General features: G+C 41.2%; 1 protein-coding gene across 7 annotated transcripts in view; it reads left to right on the forward strand.

Annotated features, from left to right (window-relative positions):
- Nucleotides 1-13,607, forward strand: part of LOC115098078 (kelch-like ECH-associated protein 1) — a 100,391-nt gene extending 86,784 nt beyond the window's left edge. For 5 of the 7 annotated variants that reach the window (XM_029614381.1, XM_029614383.1, XM_029614380.1 and 2 more), the window contains one exon: nt 10,804-13,605. In XM_029614381.1, coding sequence (XP_029470241.1) covers nt 10,804-10,970 — 167 coding nt within the window. In that variant the 3' untranslated portion in view covers nt 10,971-13,605. Of the gene's footprint in view, nt 1-2,779; nt 3,227-10,803 lie in introns of those variants that run through there. The other 2 variants (XM_029614387.1, XM_029614385.1) reach the window with 2 other exon arrangements.
- The last annotated feature ends 271 nt before the right edge of the window (nt 13,608-13,878 follow it).

Here is a 13,878-nt window from a genome sequence, read left to right on the forward strand (position 1 = left end):
TCGTTGTTGGCAGATCTGGTGGCTCTTTTAGGGATTTGGAAGTGGAGGGAGTCGTTTAGCAAGTGTACGTTTTGATTATGTAGGGTCTTGTGTATTATTGTTAGGCTCTTAAAGAGATTTCTGAAGTGGATTGGGAGCCAGTGGAGGTCTTTTAGAATAGGTGTGATATGTGATCATTTCTTCATGTGTTTGTGAGGACTCTGGCGGTGGCATTTCGTAGCATTTGGAGGGGTTTGAGGGTTGTTGCAGGAAGACCTAGTAGTATGGTATTGCAGTAATCTGTCTTAAAGATTATTGCCTGAAGGACGGTTCGGAAGTCAATGGTGACAGATATTGGTTTCTCATCAATTGTGTCCTCCAATGCCGCCAAATCTTCAAAGTTAACATAGAGAAGGGATTGGTGCTATTATAATTCCTCCCCACAACTGCCAAACCTCATGTTTTTAAAATATAGGGAACTTAGTGGCAGAGAAGCCTGCTCTATAAAGACCCACTGCTTATGAGCTGACAGAGAAGACCACTCAAACTGCTCTCAATGAGCGGCAGTATAATATTTCATGAAATCCAGTACAGCTAGCCCACCCTTAAGTTTGAGAAGAAAGAGCATCCTTTTAGCTACTCTGGGTGGCCGTCTCTTCCAAATAAAGTGGAAAACTTTCTAGTGCAGTGATTGTATGAAAGCAAGAGGAACTTCAATAGGAAGGGTGTGAAAAAAAAATAAAGCCACCTTGGTAAAATGGTCATTTTGATAGTCGCTATTCGACCTAGCCATGAGAAATTGTAAGGGGATCAGATTGCCAAATCGTTAGCAGTCTTCTCTAATAAAGAGGAGTAATTCATAGCAAATAATTGCTTCCAATCCGCCCCCACCTGAATACTTAGGTACTGAATACTATGTTTCGCCCATTTAAAAGAAAAATTATTTTTAAGTAAATCCAATTATGTGTTAAGAGAGCGAGTCGGAATTCTTGAACATCTCATATTAGCCTTAAAAGCAGAGACCTTGCTGAATCTAATTCTTGAATCAATACAGGTAGAGAGAAATGTGGGTGTGCAACAGTGAACAAAATATCTGCAAATAAAGATATCTTAAATTGAGCATGGCTATCAGGAATACCTCTAATATCATTGTTTTTCCTAATCATCGCCACCATCGGTTCCACAATCAATAAGGGTGAAAGTGGGCTCCCCTGCTTGGTACCCTGACCCAACTCAAAAATATCAGAGTACAATCTATTTACCTTTATTCATGCCTTTGGGGAAGAATACATACTTTTCAGCCAAGTCAAAAAAAAAATTGTGACCCAAATTGATTTTCTGTAATAATTTAAACATAAATGCCTAGTGTACACAGTCAAAGGCCTTTTCAGCATCTATAGCTAAAAGAACTGGTGGTATTTTCCCTTCCCTAGCATGCTATATCAAGTTTAGTTTTTCAGATTTTATCAGCCCTTGCCTGCCTGGTATAAAACTGGATGGATCCACATGGACCAGGTCAGGTAACACACTATTCAACTCCCAGCCAATACTTTTGCCAAGATCTTTAAAACTAAATTCAAAAATGAAATTGGCCTATAGGAGCCACAAAAGGAACTATCCTTTCCAGGCTTTGGCAGAACTGTAACTCCTGCCAAATCCATAGAAGAGGGCAAAATTAAAAAAGGTGGTGGAGTGGAGGAATTAGCAAATCCCTGAATTTTTTATAATAGAGACCTGTATAGCCATCTAAGCCAGGAGCTTTATTAAATTTAAGAGATGATATAGCTACATATATTTCTGCCTGTGAAATTTCACTGTCCAATTTCTGATAGACTTCCCACGACAGAACAGGTAATTGGACTTCTTCCAAATATGCATCAATATCTGAATCCAATATATTGACCATTCTACACAAATTAATACATGAGGAACGGACTGACTGGTTAGGCACTGCTATTAGACTCCACGAACCAGACCAAAACCTTCACTCAGCCAACAAAGGCCTCCTGACAATTCCCTCCTTTTGGTCCGCACAACTTATCTCAGTTTGCGAACGCGCAATCTCTCTCGCCAGCCCCAAACCCTGGATCACACTACCAACCGAATTAAGACTACAACCCAGCTTGAAAATATTTAAGAAGGAATTGAAAACCTGGCTGTTTACCAAAGCCTACTAAGAAACACAATGACACTCCTGTATCATCCCCCCTCTCACACTTTTTTTATACAGAGCTCAACCATTTTTATTTCTCTTAGTCAAGATCACTTGTATATTCTACCTTTCTTTATTCTTATTATATATTATGCTAATTTTATGATCTTAACTGTATCTGTTATCTGACTTTTATTCCAATGTTTGTACCATGTTTTTAAGAATGTTAACTAGATTGAAACTTGTAAACTGTTGTGATGGCAAAACCGAACGACGGTATATAAAACTCAATAAATAAATAAAAATAAATATAGCTCCTTTATAGAATTGGACAAACCTTTCCCTTATTAGATTATTATCATAAACATCCTCCTGCCCATCTTTGATCTTCAAAATTTGACTGCAGGGTATTTGTCTTTTTAACTGGCAGGCAAACAACTTGCTAGGTTTGTTGCCTTCCTCAAAAAACAAACAAACAAAAAAAAAATCCGATGGGACTATCTATTCTATGTTGAATATCACCACACGTGATGGTCTGCAATTACTCCTTTTTGCATCCAGCTCCCTCAAAGTTTTTGTAGCCCCAAATGTTTTATGATGCTTTTCCAATTGTTTAATAGACAGTAATAAGTATAATTTTTCTTTTAGGGTACTCTTTCTTGCTGCCACTGCTTTAGAAATGAACATACCACGGAGAACAGCTTTAAAGCAATCCCAGAGAGTCTGAATCGACACATCACCTGTGTCATTAACCGAAAGTATTTCATATTTCCTCACAGTCTATCATTCAACCGCCAGTATCTTTGTCCCTTTTCAGTTCGCAAGAGCCTAAAATTTCCAACGATTGGGGTATGGTCAGACCAGGAAATCGGGCCTATATGAACCAGAGTACATCCTTGAATCCAAAATTTATCCCCAAGCAACATATCACTTTGAGAGTAAGAGTCATGTACCCTAGAATAAAAAGTATAATCTTTCATCATGGGATTCAATACCTGCCAAATATCCCATAGACCCCTTGATTCCTGAAAGAACTTTAGTCTGCTTCTCTGTGATATTAGGCCATCCCTAGGTGTAGGATAATTATCAATATTAAGATTCCTCAGTAAGCGCTTATCTTTTTTAATAAAATGTGTCTCTTGAAAAAAAAAAGACAGAGGCACAACAAAGCCGTGCCTCCTCAAATAAAGGTTACCTCTTCCAAGGAATATTAAGACTTTTCACATTTAAAGATACAAAAGTAATATCAACCATATTGAACTAAATAAGACCAAAAGATCAGATTGGCCCAATTCACCTGTTGAAAAAACACCAACACTGAACCCACAAAGGACAATGAACCCATCCCCGTTCCTTAAGCAAGGAGACATGTGATGGCAAAAGCATCATACAAGCCAAGAGGAATGACACCTCCTAATATGGCACAAACCACATAAGCTTAAACAGTGGCTATGTTAATGACATCTTTGCTTACAACAATATAAACAGGAAAAGAGCATCTGGATCAACTGGAACAAGTTCCTGGGAGTCGTATATGGAGAGAGAACACTCCACGCTGGAAAATATCCAGTCAGGTTCCAGCAGCGTGGAGTGGGAGGACCCGACTAGAATTTCTCTGTAATCGCTTGCCCCCTTTGCCAATGTGTTGCCATCTTGTCACTTCCCTTTGAGGGCCGGAGCATTCATCCATTTTAGCTTCTTTGATATCAATGTCCTTCTGTCTTAAAAAACCAAAAAAAAAAAACCTCTGCAGCCTCCGGTGTACACACAGTAAATGACTGACCGCTTATAGTGAAAGAAATGCTGAAGGGATATTGCCATTTATATCTGATATTACCAGCCTGCATAGAATCAATGATATATTTCATATGTCTGCAATGTTGTAAGATAATGGCAGAGACATCATTGAATACCTGGAGCTTCATCCCCTTCCGAGATATAGTCCCCATGCTTCTTGCCTTTTGCATTATTTTATCTTTTACTGGAAAGTCATGTAGGCAGGCTATAATATCTCTAGGTTTGTTGTTGAGCACTATACCCAGGGATCTATGAGCTCTATCAATCTTGACTTCAACTGCAGCTGTCTCAGATTCAAAGTCCAGAACGGCCTTGCAGATATCCTGAACAAGCATACTATAATCAGTGGAGCCTTCTTTCTCAGGGACCCCTCGGAGCCTAAGATTGTTCCGATGAGATCTATTTTCTAGATCTTTAAAGTTATTGGTGATCTCCTCTGACAGATGCTTTAGCTGCTGGATATTTTTAGTTTGTTGCGTCACATCTTCCGAGTGTTCCACCATCTTACGCTCAAGATCTGACACTCTTTGGCCCAAATCATCAACATCACATCTGTTCTCCCACAGCGTCGTGAATTTCCATTTTGACTGCTGCGATATCATTCTTTAAACCATGCCAGGAATTCAGCTCTGGTCGGTCCAGCTGAGCCACTATCCAGTGGCTCCTGTGTCGGTTGTTTCTTTATCAAGCGCAATCCTGCCAGCTTTGCCGGAATCGGCCTCCTTCAAATGAGCCGCAGCCCTGGTGAAAGAGAATTATTTCAGATCCACTGTTTTCCGATTTGACATAGCTCAGTAAGTGGTATCTCCAACAATCTAGGGCTCAAAGAGTGCTAGATCACTTATAAAAGCCACTTTTATTGCAAAGCCATGCGGAGCAAGAGCTTCAAGCAGACATATTGGACAGCTGCAGTCACTTCCTCCCTTTTTTTTTTTTTTAACTTGAATGGTAGTACCTGCTGTGGTGGGATTTTTTATTTTATAATTATAATTCACAGACTCTGGAAAGAAGTGTGTTGGGGAGGGTGGGAGTCAGTCATCACACAATGATGTCACCTCCTGGGCTATGGTACATGGCCTCCAACCCAAAACCATCACTGCAATGACTGAACTAAATGGAAGGAGAGATAAAATAGGGGTAAAGTCCCCATGTAGTTGAGAATGAAGATTCATGGCACCAGATCTAAGCCCTGGTTGTGATTTTGAGTTGGAAGCCCAAAAGAGAAGCCAAAAACTGCAGCACCTTGAATATTGTGTGCAATTCTGTTCATTCCATCTGAAACAAAAACAAAAAAAACCATAGCAGAACTAGAAAAAGTCCAGAGAAGGATAACAAAAATATGAGAATGAAATGGTTTTCTTATGAAGAAAAGCTGAACAGGTTAGGGCTCTTCACCTTGGAAAAGAGATGATTGATAGGTTATATGATGGAGGTTTTATAAAATCACAAGCTGGGTGGAACAGGTAAAGAGGCCCTTTCAAATAAGGGGGTGTTCCATAAACTAACAGCGGGAAGGTTTAAAACCAAATCATAGAAAGTACTTTTTCACTCTGCAGTGCAAAATCAAGCTGTGGAATTTGTTGCCCCAGGTCAGGACAACTAGCACAGCACTGTCTAAAAGAGGTCTGGGCAAGTTTCTAGAGGAAAAGTCCATAAACAGTTATCAAGTAGAGTGGGGAAAGCTATTGGCTCATCTCTAGGAGTGAGTAACAAGAAATAGATTTACTTTTTGGGATCTGCCAGGTACTTGTGACCCAAACTGGCCACTGTCAGAGACAGGATGCTGGGTTCAATGGACCTTGGTCTAAAACAGCATGGAATATCATCTTATATTCTTATGGATGAAAAAAATAATAAAGGACATAAAGAACATATGAAATTGCCATGCTGTGTCAGACCAAGGGTCCATCAAGCCCATCATCCTGTTTCCAACAGAGGCCAAACCTGGCAATTACCCAAACACTAAGAAGATCCTATGCTACTGATGCAATTAATAGCAGTGGCTATTCCCTAAGTAAACTTGATTAATAGCAGTTAATGGATTTCTCCTCCAAGAACTTATCCAAACCTTTTTTTGAATCCAGCTACACTAACTGCACTAACCATATCCTCTGGCAACAAATTCCAGAGCTTTATTGTGCGTTGCATGAAAGAATTTTCTCCAATTAGTCTTAAATGTGCTACTTGCTAACTTCATGGAATGCCCCTTAGTCCTTCTATTATTTGAAAGTGTAAATAACCGATTCACATCTACTCGTTCAAGACCTCTCATGATCTTAAAGACCTCTATCATATCCCCCTTCAGCCGTCTCTTCTCCAAGCTGAATAGCCCTAACCTTCAGCCTTTCCTCATAGGGGAGCTGTTCCATCCCCTTTATCATTTTGGTTGCCCTTCTCTGTACCTTCTCCATCGCAACTATATCTTTTTTGAGATGCGGTGACCAGAATTGTACACAGTATTCAAGATGCGGTCTCACCATAGAGCGATTATAGAGCCATTATGACATTTTCCATTTTATTAACCATTCCCTTCCTAATAATTCCCAACATTGTTTGCTTTTTTGACTGCTGCAGCACACTGAACCGATGATTTTAAAGTATTATCCACTATGATGCCTAGATCTCTTTCCTGGGTGGTAGCTCCTAATATGGAACTTAACATCATGTAACTACAGCAAGGGTTATTTTTTCCCTATATGCAACACCTTGCAGTTGCCCACATTAAATTTCATCTGCTATTTGGATGCCCAATCTTCCAAGGTCCTTCTGTAATGTATCACAAGCCGCTTGTGATTTAACTACTCTGAATAATTTTGTATCATCCGAAAATTTGACAACCGCACTCGTCTTATTCCTTTCCGGCATTGGAGGGACAATCACTCTGCCTTGGGGCATCAAATCTCGGTAGGATCTCTGTGCCTTGCAGTGTCAGATTTCTTCCGTGCATGCGCCGGCCGTCCCAGCTCCCTCTCTCCTTCCCCGGCATCAGAGGGACGTGTTCAAGCTGTCGGTGAGAGATTTCTTCCCTGCATGCGCTGGCTGTCCCAGCTCCCTTCCCCTTTCCCCGGCGTCGGAGGGACGATCACTCTGCCTTGGGGGCATCAAATCAGCACTTCCATCGGAAGGGAGCCAGACCGTCCGCGCATACGCAGCCCGTCTGTCCCAGCCGCTCTCTACTGCGCATTTGCGGCACGTCAGTCCGGGCTCCCTTATAGGTATGATATATTGAAAAGCACCGGTCCAAGTGCAGATCCCTGAGGCACTCCACTGTTTACCCTTTTCCACTGAGAAAATTGACCATTTAATCCTACTCTGTTTCCTGTCTTTTAACCAGTGTGTAATCCACGAAAGGACATTGCCTCCTATCCCATGACTTTTTAGTTTTCTCTCTCATGAGGGACTTTGTCAAACGCCTTCTGAAAATCCAAATATACTACATCTACCGGTTCACCTTTATCCACATGTTTATTAACCCCTTTAAAAAAAAAATGAAGCAGATTTGTTAGGCAAGACTTCCCTTGGGTAAATCCATGTTGACTGTGTTCCATTAAACCATGTCTTTTTATATGCTCTACGATTTTGATCTTGAGAATAGTTTTTCACTATTTTTCCTGGCATTGAAGTCAGGCTCACTGGTCTATAGTTACCCGGATCACCCCTGGAGCCTTTTTTAAATATTGGAGTTACATAGGCCACCCTCCAGTCTTCAGGCACAATAGATGATTTTAATGATAGGTTAGAAATGTTAACTAATAGATCAGAAATTTTATTTTTGAGTTCCTTCAGGTACCCTAGGATGCATACCATCTGGTCCAGGTGATTTGCTACTCTTTAGTTTGTCAATCTGGCCTACTACATCTTCCAGGTTCAAGGTGATTTCGTTCAGTTCGTCTGACTCATCACCCCTGAAAACCATCTCCGTAACTGTTATCTCCCCAACATCCTCATTAGTAAACACAGAAGCAAAGAATTTATTTAGTCTTTCTGCAGTGGCCTTATCTTCCCTAAGAGCCCCTTTAACCCCCCAGTCATCTAATGGTCCAACCACCTCCCTCACAGGTTTCTTGCTTCGGATATATTTTAAAAAGTTTTTATTATGAGTTTTTGCCTCTATGGCCAACTTCATTTCAAATTCTCTCTTCGCCTGTCTTATCAATGTTTTACATTTAATTTGACAATGTTTGTTTTATCCTATTTTCTTCAGATGGATCCTTCTTCCAATTTTTGAAGGATGTTTTTTTGGCTAAAATAGCCTCTTTCACCTCACCTTTTAACCATGACTGTAATCGTTTTGCCTTTCTTCCACCTTTTCTTAATGTGTGGAATACATATGGACTGAGCCTCTAGGATTGTATTTTTAAACAATATCCATGCCTGTTGAACACTTTTAACCTTTGCAGCTGCACCTTTCAGTTTTTTTCTAACTATTTTCCTCATTTTATCAAAGTTTCCCTTTTGAAAGTTTAGTGTTAGAGCTGCAGATTTACTTATTGTCCCCCTTCCAATTATTAGTTTAAATTTGATCATGTTATGATCACTGTTGCCAAGTGGCCCCACCACAGTTACCTCTCTCACCAAATCCTGCGTTCCACTAAGAATTAAATTTAAAATAGCTCCATCTTTTCTTGGTTCCTGAACCAATTGTTCCATGAAGCAGTCATTTATTACATCCAGGAACTTCATGTCTCTAGCAAGTCCTGATGTTACCCTAATATTGACTGGGTATATGTAATTGAAATCTCCCATTATTGCACTGCCAAATTTTTTGCAAAATCTTTTGCAAAATTGCACGTTCCATTAAATTCCATTAAATCCGTTAAATGTTCTATTACCTTTTTGAAAGTTAGCGCCAGCAGCTTGGTTCCATTCTGGTTAAGGTGGAGCCCATCCTTTCGGAAAGGTCTCCCCCTTCCCCAAAAGTTTCCCCAGTTCCTTACAAACTGAATCCTTCTTCCCTGCACCATCGTCTCATCCACGCATTGAAACTCTGGAGCTCTGCCTGCCTCTGGGAACAGGAAGCATTTCAGAGAATGCCATCCTGGAGGTTCTGTATTTCAGCTTCCTACTTAAAATCCTAAATTTGGCTTCCAGAACCTCTCTCCCACATTTTCCTATGTCATTGGTGCCCACATGCTGTTCTCTCCAGCACTGTCTATAATCCTATCTAGGTGACGCGTGAGGTCTGCCAGTCTTTGCACCAGGCAGGCAAGTTACCAAGCAGTCCTCACGTCCACCAGCCACCCTGCTATCTACATTTCTAATAATTGAATCGCCAAATATGATGGCCGGCCTAACCCTTCCCTCCAGCTTGTCCTTCTCATTACCCCTCTCCCTCTCCCCTTATCCAACTTCCCTTCAAATAGAATGTGAGTTTGTCCTTCAAAAAGCACGAGGTAGATACTCCCAGTATGCTTCAAAAGTGATTAACCTAATGGTTGCTCCTGTGCGATATTTGACTAGGTGTATGCCATAGCATGAAGGAGTAGCCTAATGGACTAACGAACTAGGAGACCAGGGTTCAAATCCCATTGCTTCTCCTTGTGATCTTGGGCAAGTCACTTTACCCTACATTCGCTCAAGTTCGCTCAAGGCCCCTCCCAACAAATCATCAGTCCACAACTCTATTCACAAGCGAGCACTTTCGACAGCAGGTCCGCTACATTGGAATTCGCTTCCTCAAGACGTACGCCAGGAACAATGCCATCTAACATTCAGAAAAAAACTTAAAACCTGGCTATTCACACAAGCCTACCGCTGAAGGAACCCCTTCGACCAACACTGTCTCCCACCCTTCAACCTCTCCCTTATCCCTCCACCCTACTCATCTCCCCTCCACTCCTCCCACCAGACATACCATGTTAATAACCGCTGATGATAAATCTCTGTTTATGTATTACTAATTTATTGTTTTTTGTTAATCATATTTATCACTCCTTATTGTTATAGTTTAATTCTGCCCTATCTTTCATCTTCCATGTTTTACGCTCCCTGTTTTAATGTAACTTTTCATTTCTACCTAGATGTTAATTGGTTCCCCCCTGTTCTATTGTAAACCGGTACGATAAGACCTGGTCTTGAGTATCGGTATAGTAAAAGAAGTTAAATAAATAAATAAATAAATACATTGCCTCCGGTTCAAACTTAGTTTGTAAGCCCTCTGAGGATAGGAAAATACCTACAGTACCTTCTTTCAGCTTTAAAGCGCTGAAAGAAGTGTGAAAAGCGGAATATAAAAAAAAGTAAGAATCATGCTGAAAATGCATTTGTCTTGATGCATATTATAGAAGGTTGCTGGGTACAGATGTCTTCCCTTGCCCCTTCAGAGATTGCTTTGGTGATGAGATGTGGAGCAGTAATCCTTTTTGTCTTCAGATTAGATCCCCCACCCCCCCCCTCTCCAAACAAGATACAGGGGAAAAATAAATTCCTGGACATCCACAGGCATTAGAAAGTGTGGCTTAATAGGGCCAGCCTAGTGGCTCATCACTGCTGTGCAAGGAAACTTGAGTTCATTTTCGGGATATGTCTCCTTCGCCTTTTCAGTCTTGGGAATATGAGGGCTCGGTGGGCAGAGATGCTGACAGAGATTCCCCTCCCAGTCGTCATACGGGCTGGTGTAACAGCATTCTTGCACTAGGTTCCAGAGGGGAATTGTGCTATTGGGTGGGATGGGAAGGAAAATAAATCAACAGGTAGTTGCAAGTGAAGGCTCTTGGCCCCAAAAGAGAAGAAGAAAATTACTGTGCCAAAAATGTAAAAACAAAGAATGTGGGCAAAAAAACCCTTACCTTAATATCTCTAAATGCATCTAGTATCATCTTAGTAATTTGCCTTAAATCTTTGTGCAATAAGTTGCTTTTGTCTGTGTTTTTTAGGTGGTTTTAACCTATCCGGCTTCCTGTCAAAGGTTGAGTGTTACAATCCTGATGCTAATGAGTGGACAGAAGTGGCGGAGATGCCAGTGGGCTGCAGTGGCATGGGTGTGGCTGTGACCATGGAGCCATGCCCGAATCACATTCAGGATGACTGTGAATCCTGTTGAATAAGGACATGTTGGTGCAGGGGGAGGAGAACATTCTTGGGATGGGCTGGGGAAGTCCATTCTGGTGATGTGGAGTATTTTCACCAGAAGTACTTGGGTTTTTTTTTGTTTTTGTTTTTTTTTGGGGGGGGGGTTCACGCAGCCACAAGGCAGAAGAAACCACTTCTGTGAACAAGAGTCTGAATAAGTTCCCATAGGTTTTAGGGTTTTATAGCACTTCAAAAGCAAAGGTTTGAAAAGCTTCATCCCTTTTTTTTCCCTTGTAGCGTCCATTTAATTAATGTTGGAAAACCGCTGTAGTGCCTAGAGGTGCAACACATACAGGCATTGAAAGAAATGTGAGCTTGTCGAATGTTTTTCCAGATGTAAGGGAGCAGGACCATTTTGATTCCATGTCCCAATATGCTGTACTTTCTGGGCCCAATTATTATTTTTTGCACCATTTCTGAGGACATAAATCTCCTGTATCAAGTTTTCCTTCCTTCCAACTCCTTAAAAAGGACATTCTTAAAAATGTCTCCATGGATGGACAAGGTTTACCCCCCCTTGTGACATCACAGTCATTGTCGCAGATTATGTTGTCACTAATGAAGGATTATGACCACTGCCCCCCCCCCCCCAGGTACGGGGGAAGAGGGAATGGTGGGAGTGGACAGCTTTTAGCATGTACAAAGCTTTATTTTCAGGCAGGTATTACAAGGGGTTAAGTAAGTTAATATAAAATGGTGTCCACAGCTTCTGAGAGTCGGTGATGGTCGGTCTGTGTCTGCCTCTCAGGCGCTGTGAGATCTTATGCAGCTCTACATTCTGATGTACTGTTGCTGAAGTCGTAAATTCCAGGGTTTGGGATTTTTTTGGTTTTTTTTTAAATCCCGCCTCCAACTACACAGATATTGAGGATAATTTTCAAAAGGATTTGCCCCAGTAACGAGAGTTACCCAGGTAAATGCCCTAGGGTAAAAATCACTCTTCTCTCAGTAGGCAAAAATATGCCAGCTGTCTTGCAACACATGTTCTTCTGGCCACAGATTAAAGGGAGTGCTGGTCCCCTTGAGCAGATCTGGGTTTCAGAATATTCACAGCAAATATTCAGGAATTGTATTTGTATTCTTATGATCTGAGTACTAGGGTAATTATTACAAAAATCTGTTTTCTCTGGAAAAAAAAACCCAGACATGCTTAGGGGTCCCAAGAATCAAGTCTATAGTGCTTCCAGTTCACACCAGCCTACTCTCACCCTACCAAGCTCTGGCCTCTTGCAGCTTTTCCCCAAGCCAACAGATGTGTTGTAAACTGCTGTCAATCAGTTTTTAGGAGGGTGGCATGAAGTGAAACCTGTTAATGCTGTCCTTGTCTCCCCCTGTCATTGGTTTTCCCTTGAGAGCCTGCTGCTATAAATACTAGCCAAAAGGCATCTCTACTAGAGTGACTCTGATATTACCTCTCGCCCTAGTGTTTTGAGTTCTGCCTCTATTGCCATGCCCAGTTCAAAGGCTAAAATCTGATTCTGGATGTGAATCCAGCCATAAGGTTTACAGAGCTGTTGCACCGGTGCTAGAATGTACTTGTGCTAGATGGGCTTTGTAGAAAGAGCAGAGCAAAAAACACTTAGGGCCTGCCCTGACCTAATGAACTTTTTTCCTTATAGACACACAATGAGAGAAGTCTCAGAAGGTCAGTCCCTTGAGTACTCATAACACCCCCATCTCTGGCTGAGATTTTGAGATACTTCATCACCTGGAAATTATACAGCCACAGCATAACTGGAACAGTCTGCTCTTACCTTTTTCTCCACCATGCTCTTAAAACCATTTTCAAACAAGTCTTCTACATATTGAAGATAATTAATTTTTCTTGTTTAAACCCAATTTGAAACTGCTGCAACATTGCCAGGTGAAGAGAAATGATAAATATTACTTGTGAACAATGCGTGTCAGGTTGGGTTAATTTTAAAAACTTGAATCTGCTCGTCCTTGTAATGAAGAAAGTTGGGGAGTGGGGGTTAGCACCTCCTCACCATCCCTCTAAAATGGCACGAATGGGCCCTCGACTGCAGCAGGATGTAGCAGCCTCACTGGTCCTGAGTCGCAGTTTGTGCTAACCTCCCATGGCCTTAACATAAGAATTACCCAAAGCTTCCCTGGACCTCACAGGTCTCTTCTATCTGCTATTGGATAATGCATGATGGGCTGGTCCAATAAGGAAAGAAATGTATCTCAAGCTGTGAAGAATCCCTTAGGAAGGTTTAGTGTGAACTTATGCGGGGAAAACACCATCTCCCTGGTCCTAGTTATTTGTCAAATGTTAGGAATTTCAGTCCATTACTATAATAGTAATTTATTTTGAAGTTAAAATTGGCTAAATTCATTCTTTCAAAGGGGGGACTCTAGTGTTCAGCAAATTAGAAACTATGTATATATATTTATATATACATGTATATATGCAATGTAAAAATGTAATAAGTGTATATTGGACTTAATGGTCTAAATAAAACTGTGCCTGGGTAAATGTGGATTGAAATATATTTGTAATGCATCATAGCACTTTAATATAAATAAACGCTTCCAGGTATGTGCAGCAGGGAGGTGCTCCATGGTAATATTTCATCTTTGTCTGATAAATGTCTGTGACTGCAGTAATGGAAAATTATAGAGGCTGCAGCAGCAGTGTGAGCATTTTATGGACTTTGTTAGAGTAATTTTAGCAGGTAACTGATTGGTCTTGGGCCACCGAAGGGGATGGCAGAGGCTAGATAGTGATGAGAAGGATACATTAGACTCATTCCTCCCCCCCCCCCCCCCCCCCCATAAAAAAAGAAAAATGTTAATGTAGCTGGTTCACTGCCTGGTAACTTAAAGCCATCAGCTGGTTCACAGGCAGTATTCTGGCTGTTAAACTCAGGCTTCGG

This window comes from Rhinatrema bivittatum, chromosome 8 (assembly GCF_901001135.1).
Source record: "Rhinatrema bivittatum chromosome 8, aRhiBiv1.1, whole genome shotgun sequence".
Classification (NCBI taxonomy): Eukaryota; Metazoa; Chordata; class Amphibia; order Gymnophiona; family Rhinatrematidae; genus Rhinatrema; species Rhinatrema bivittatum.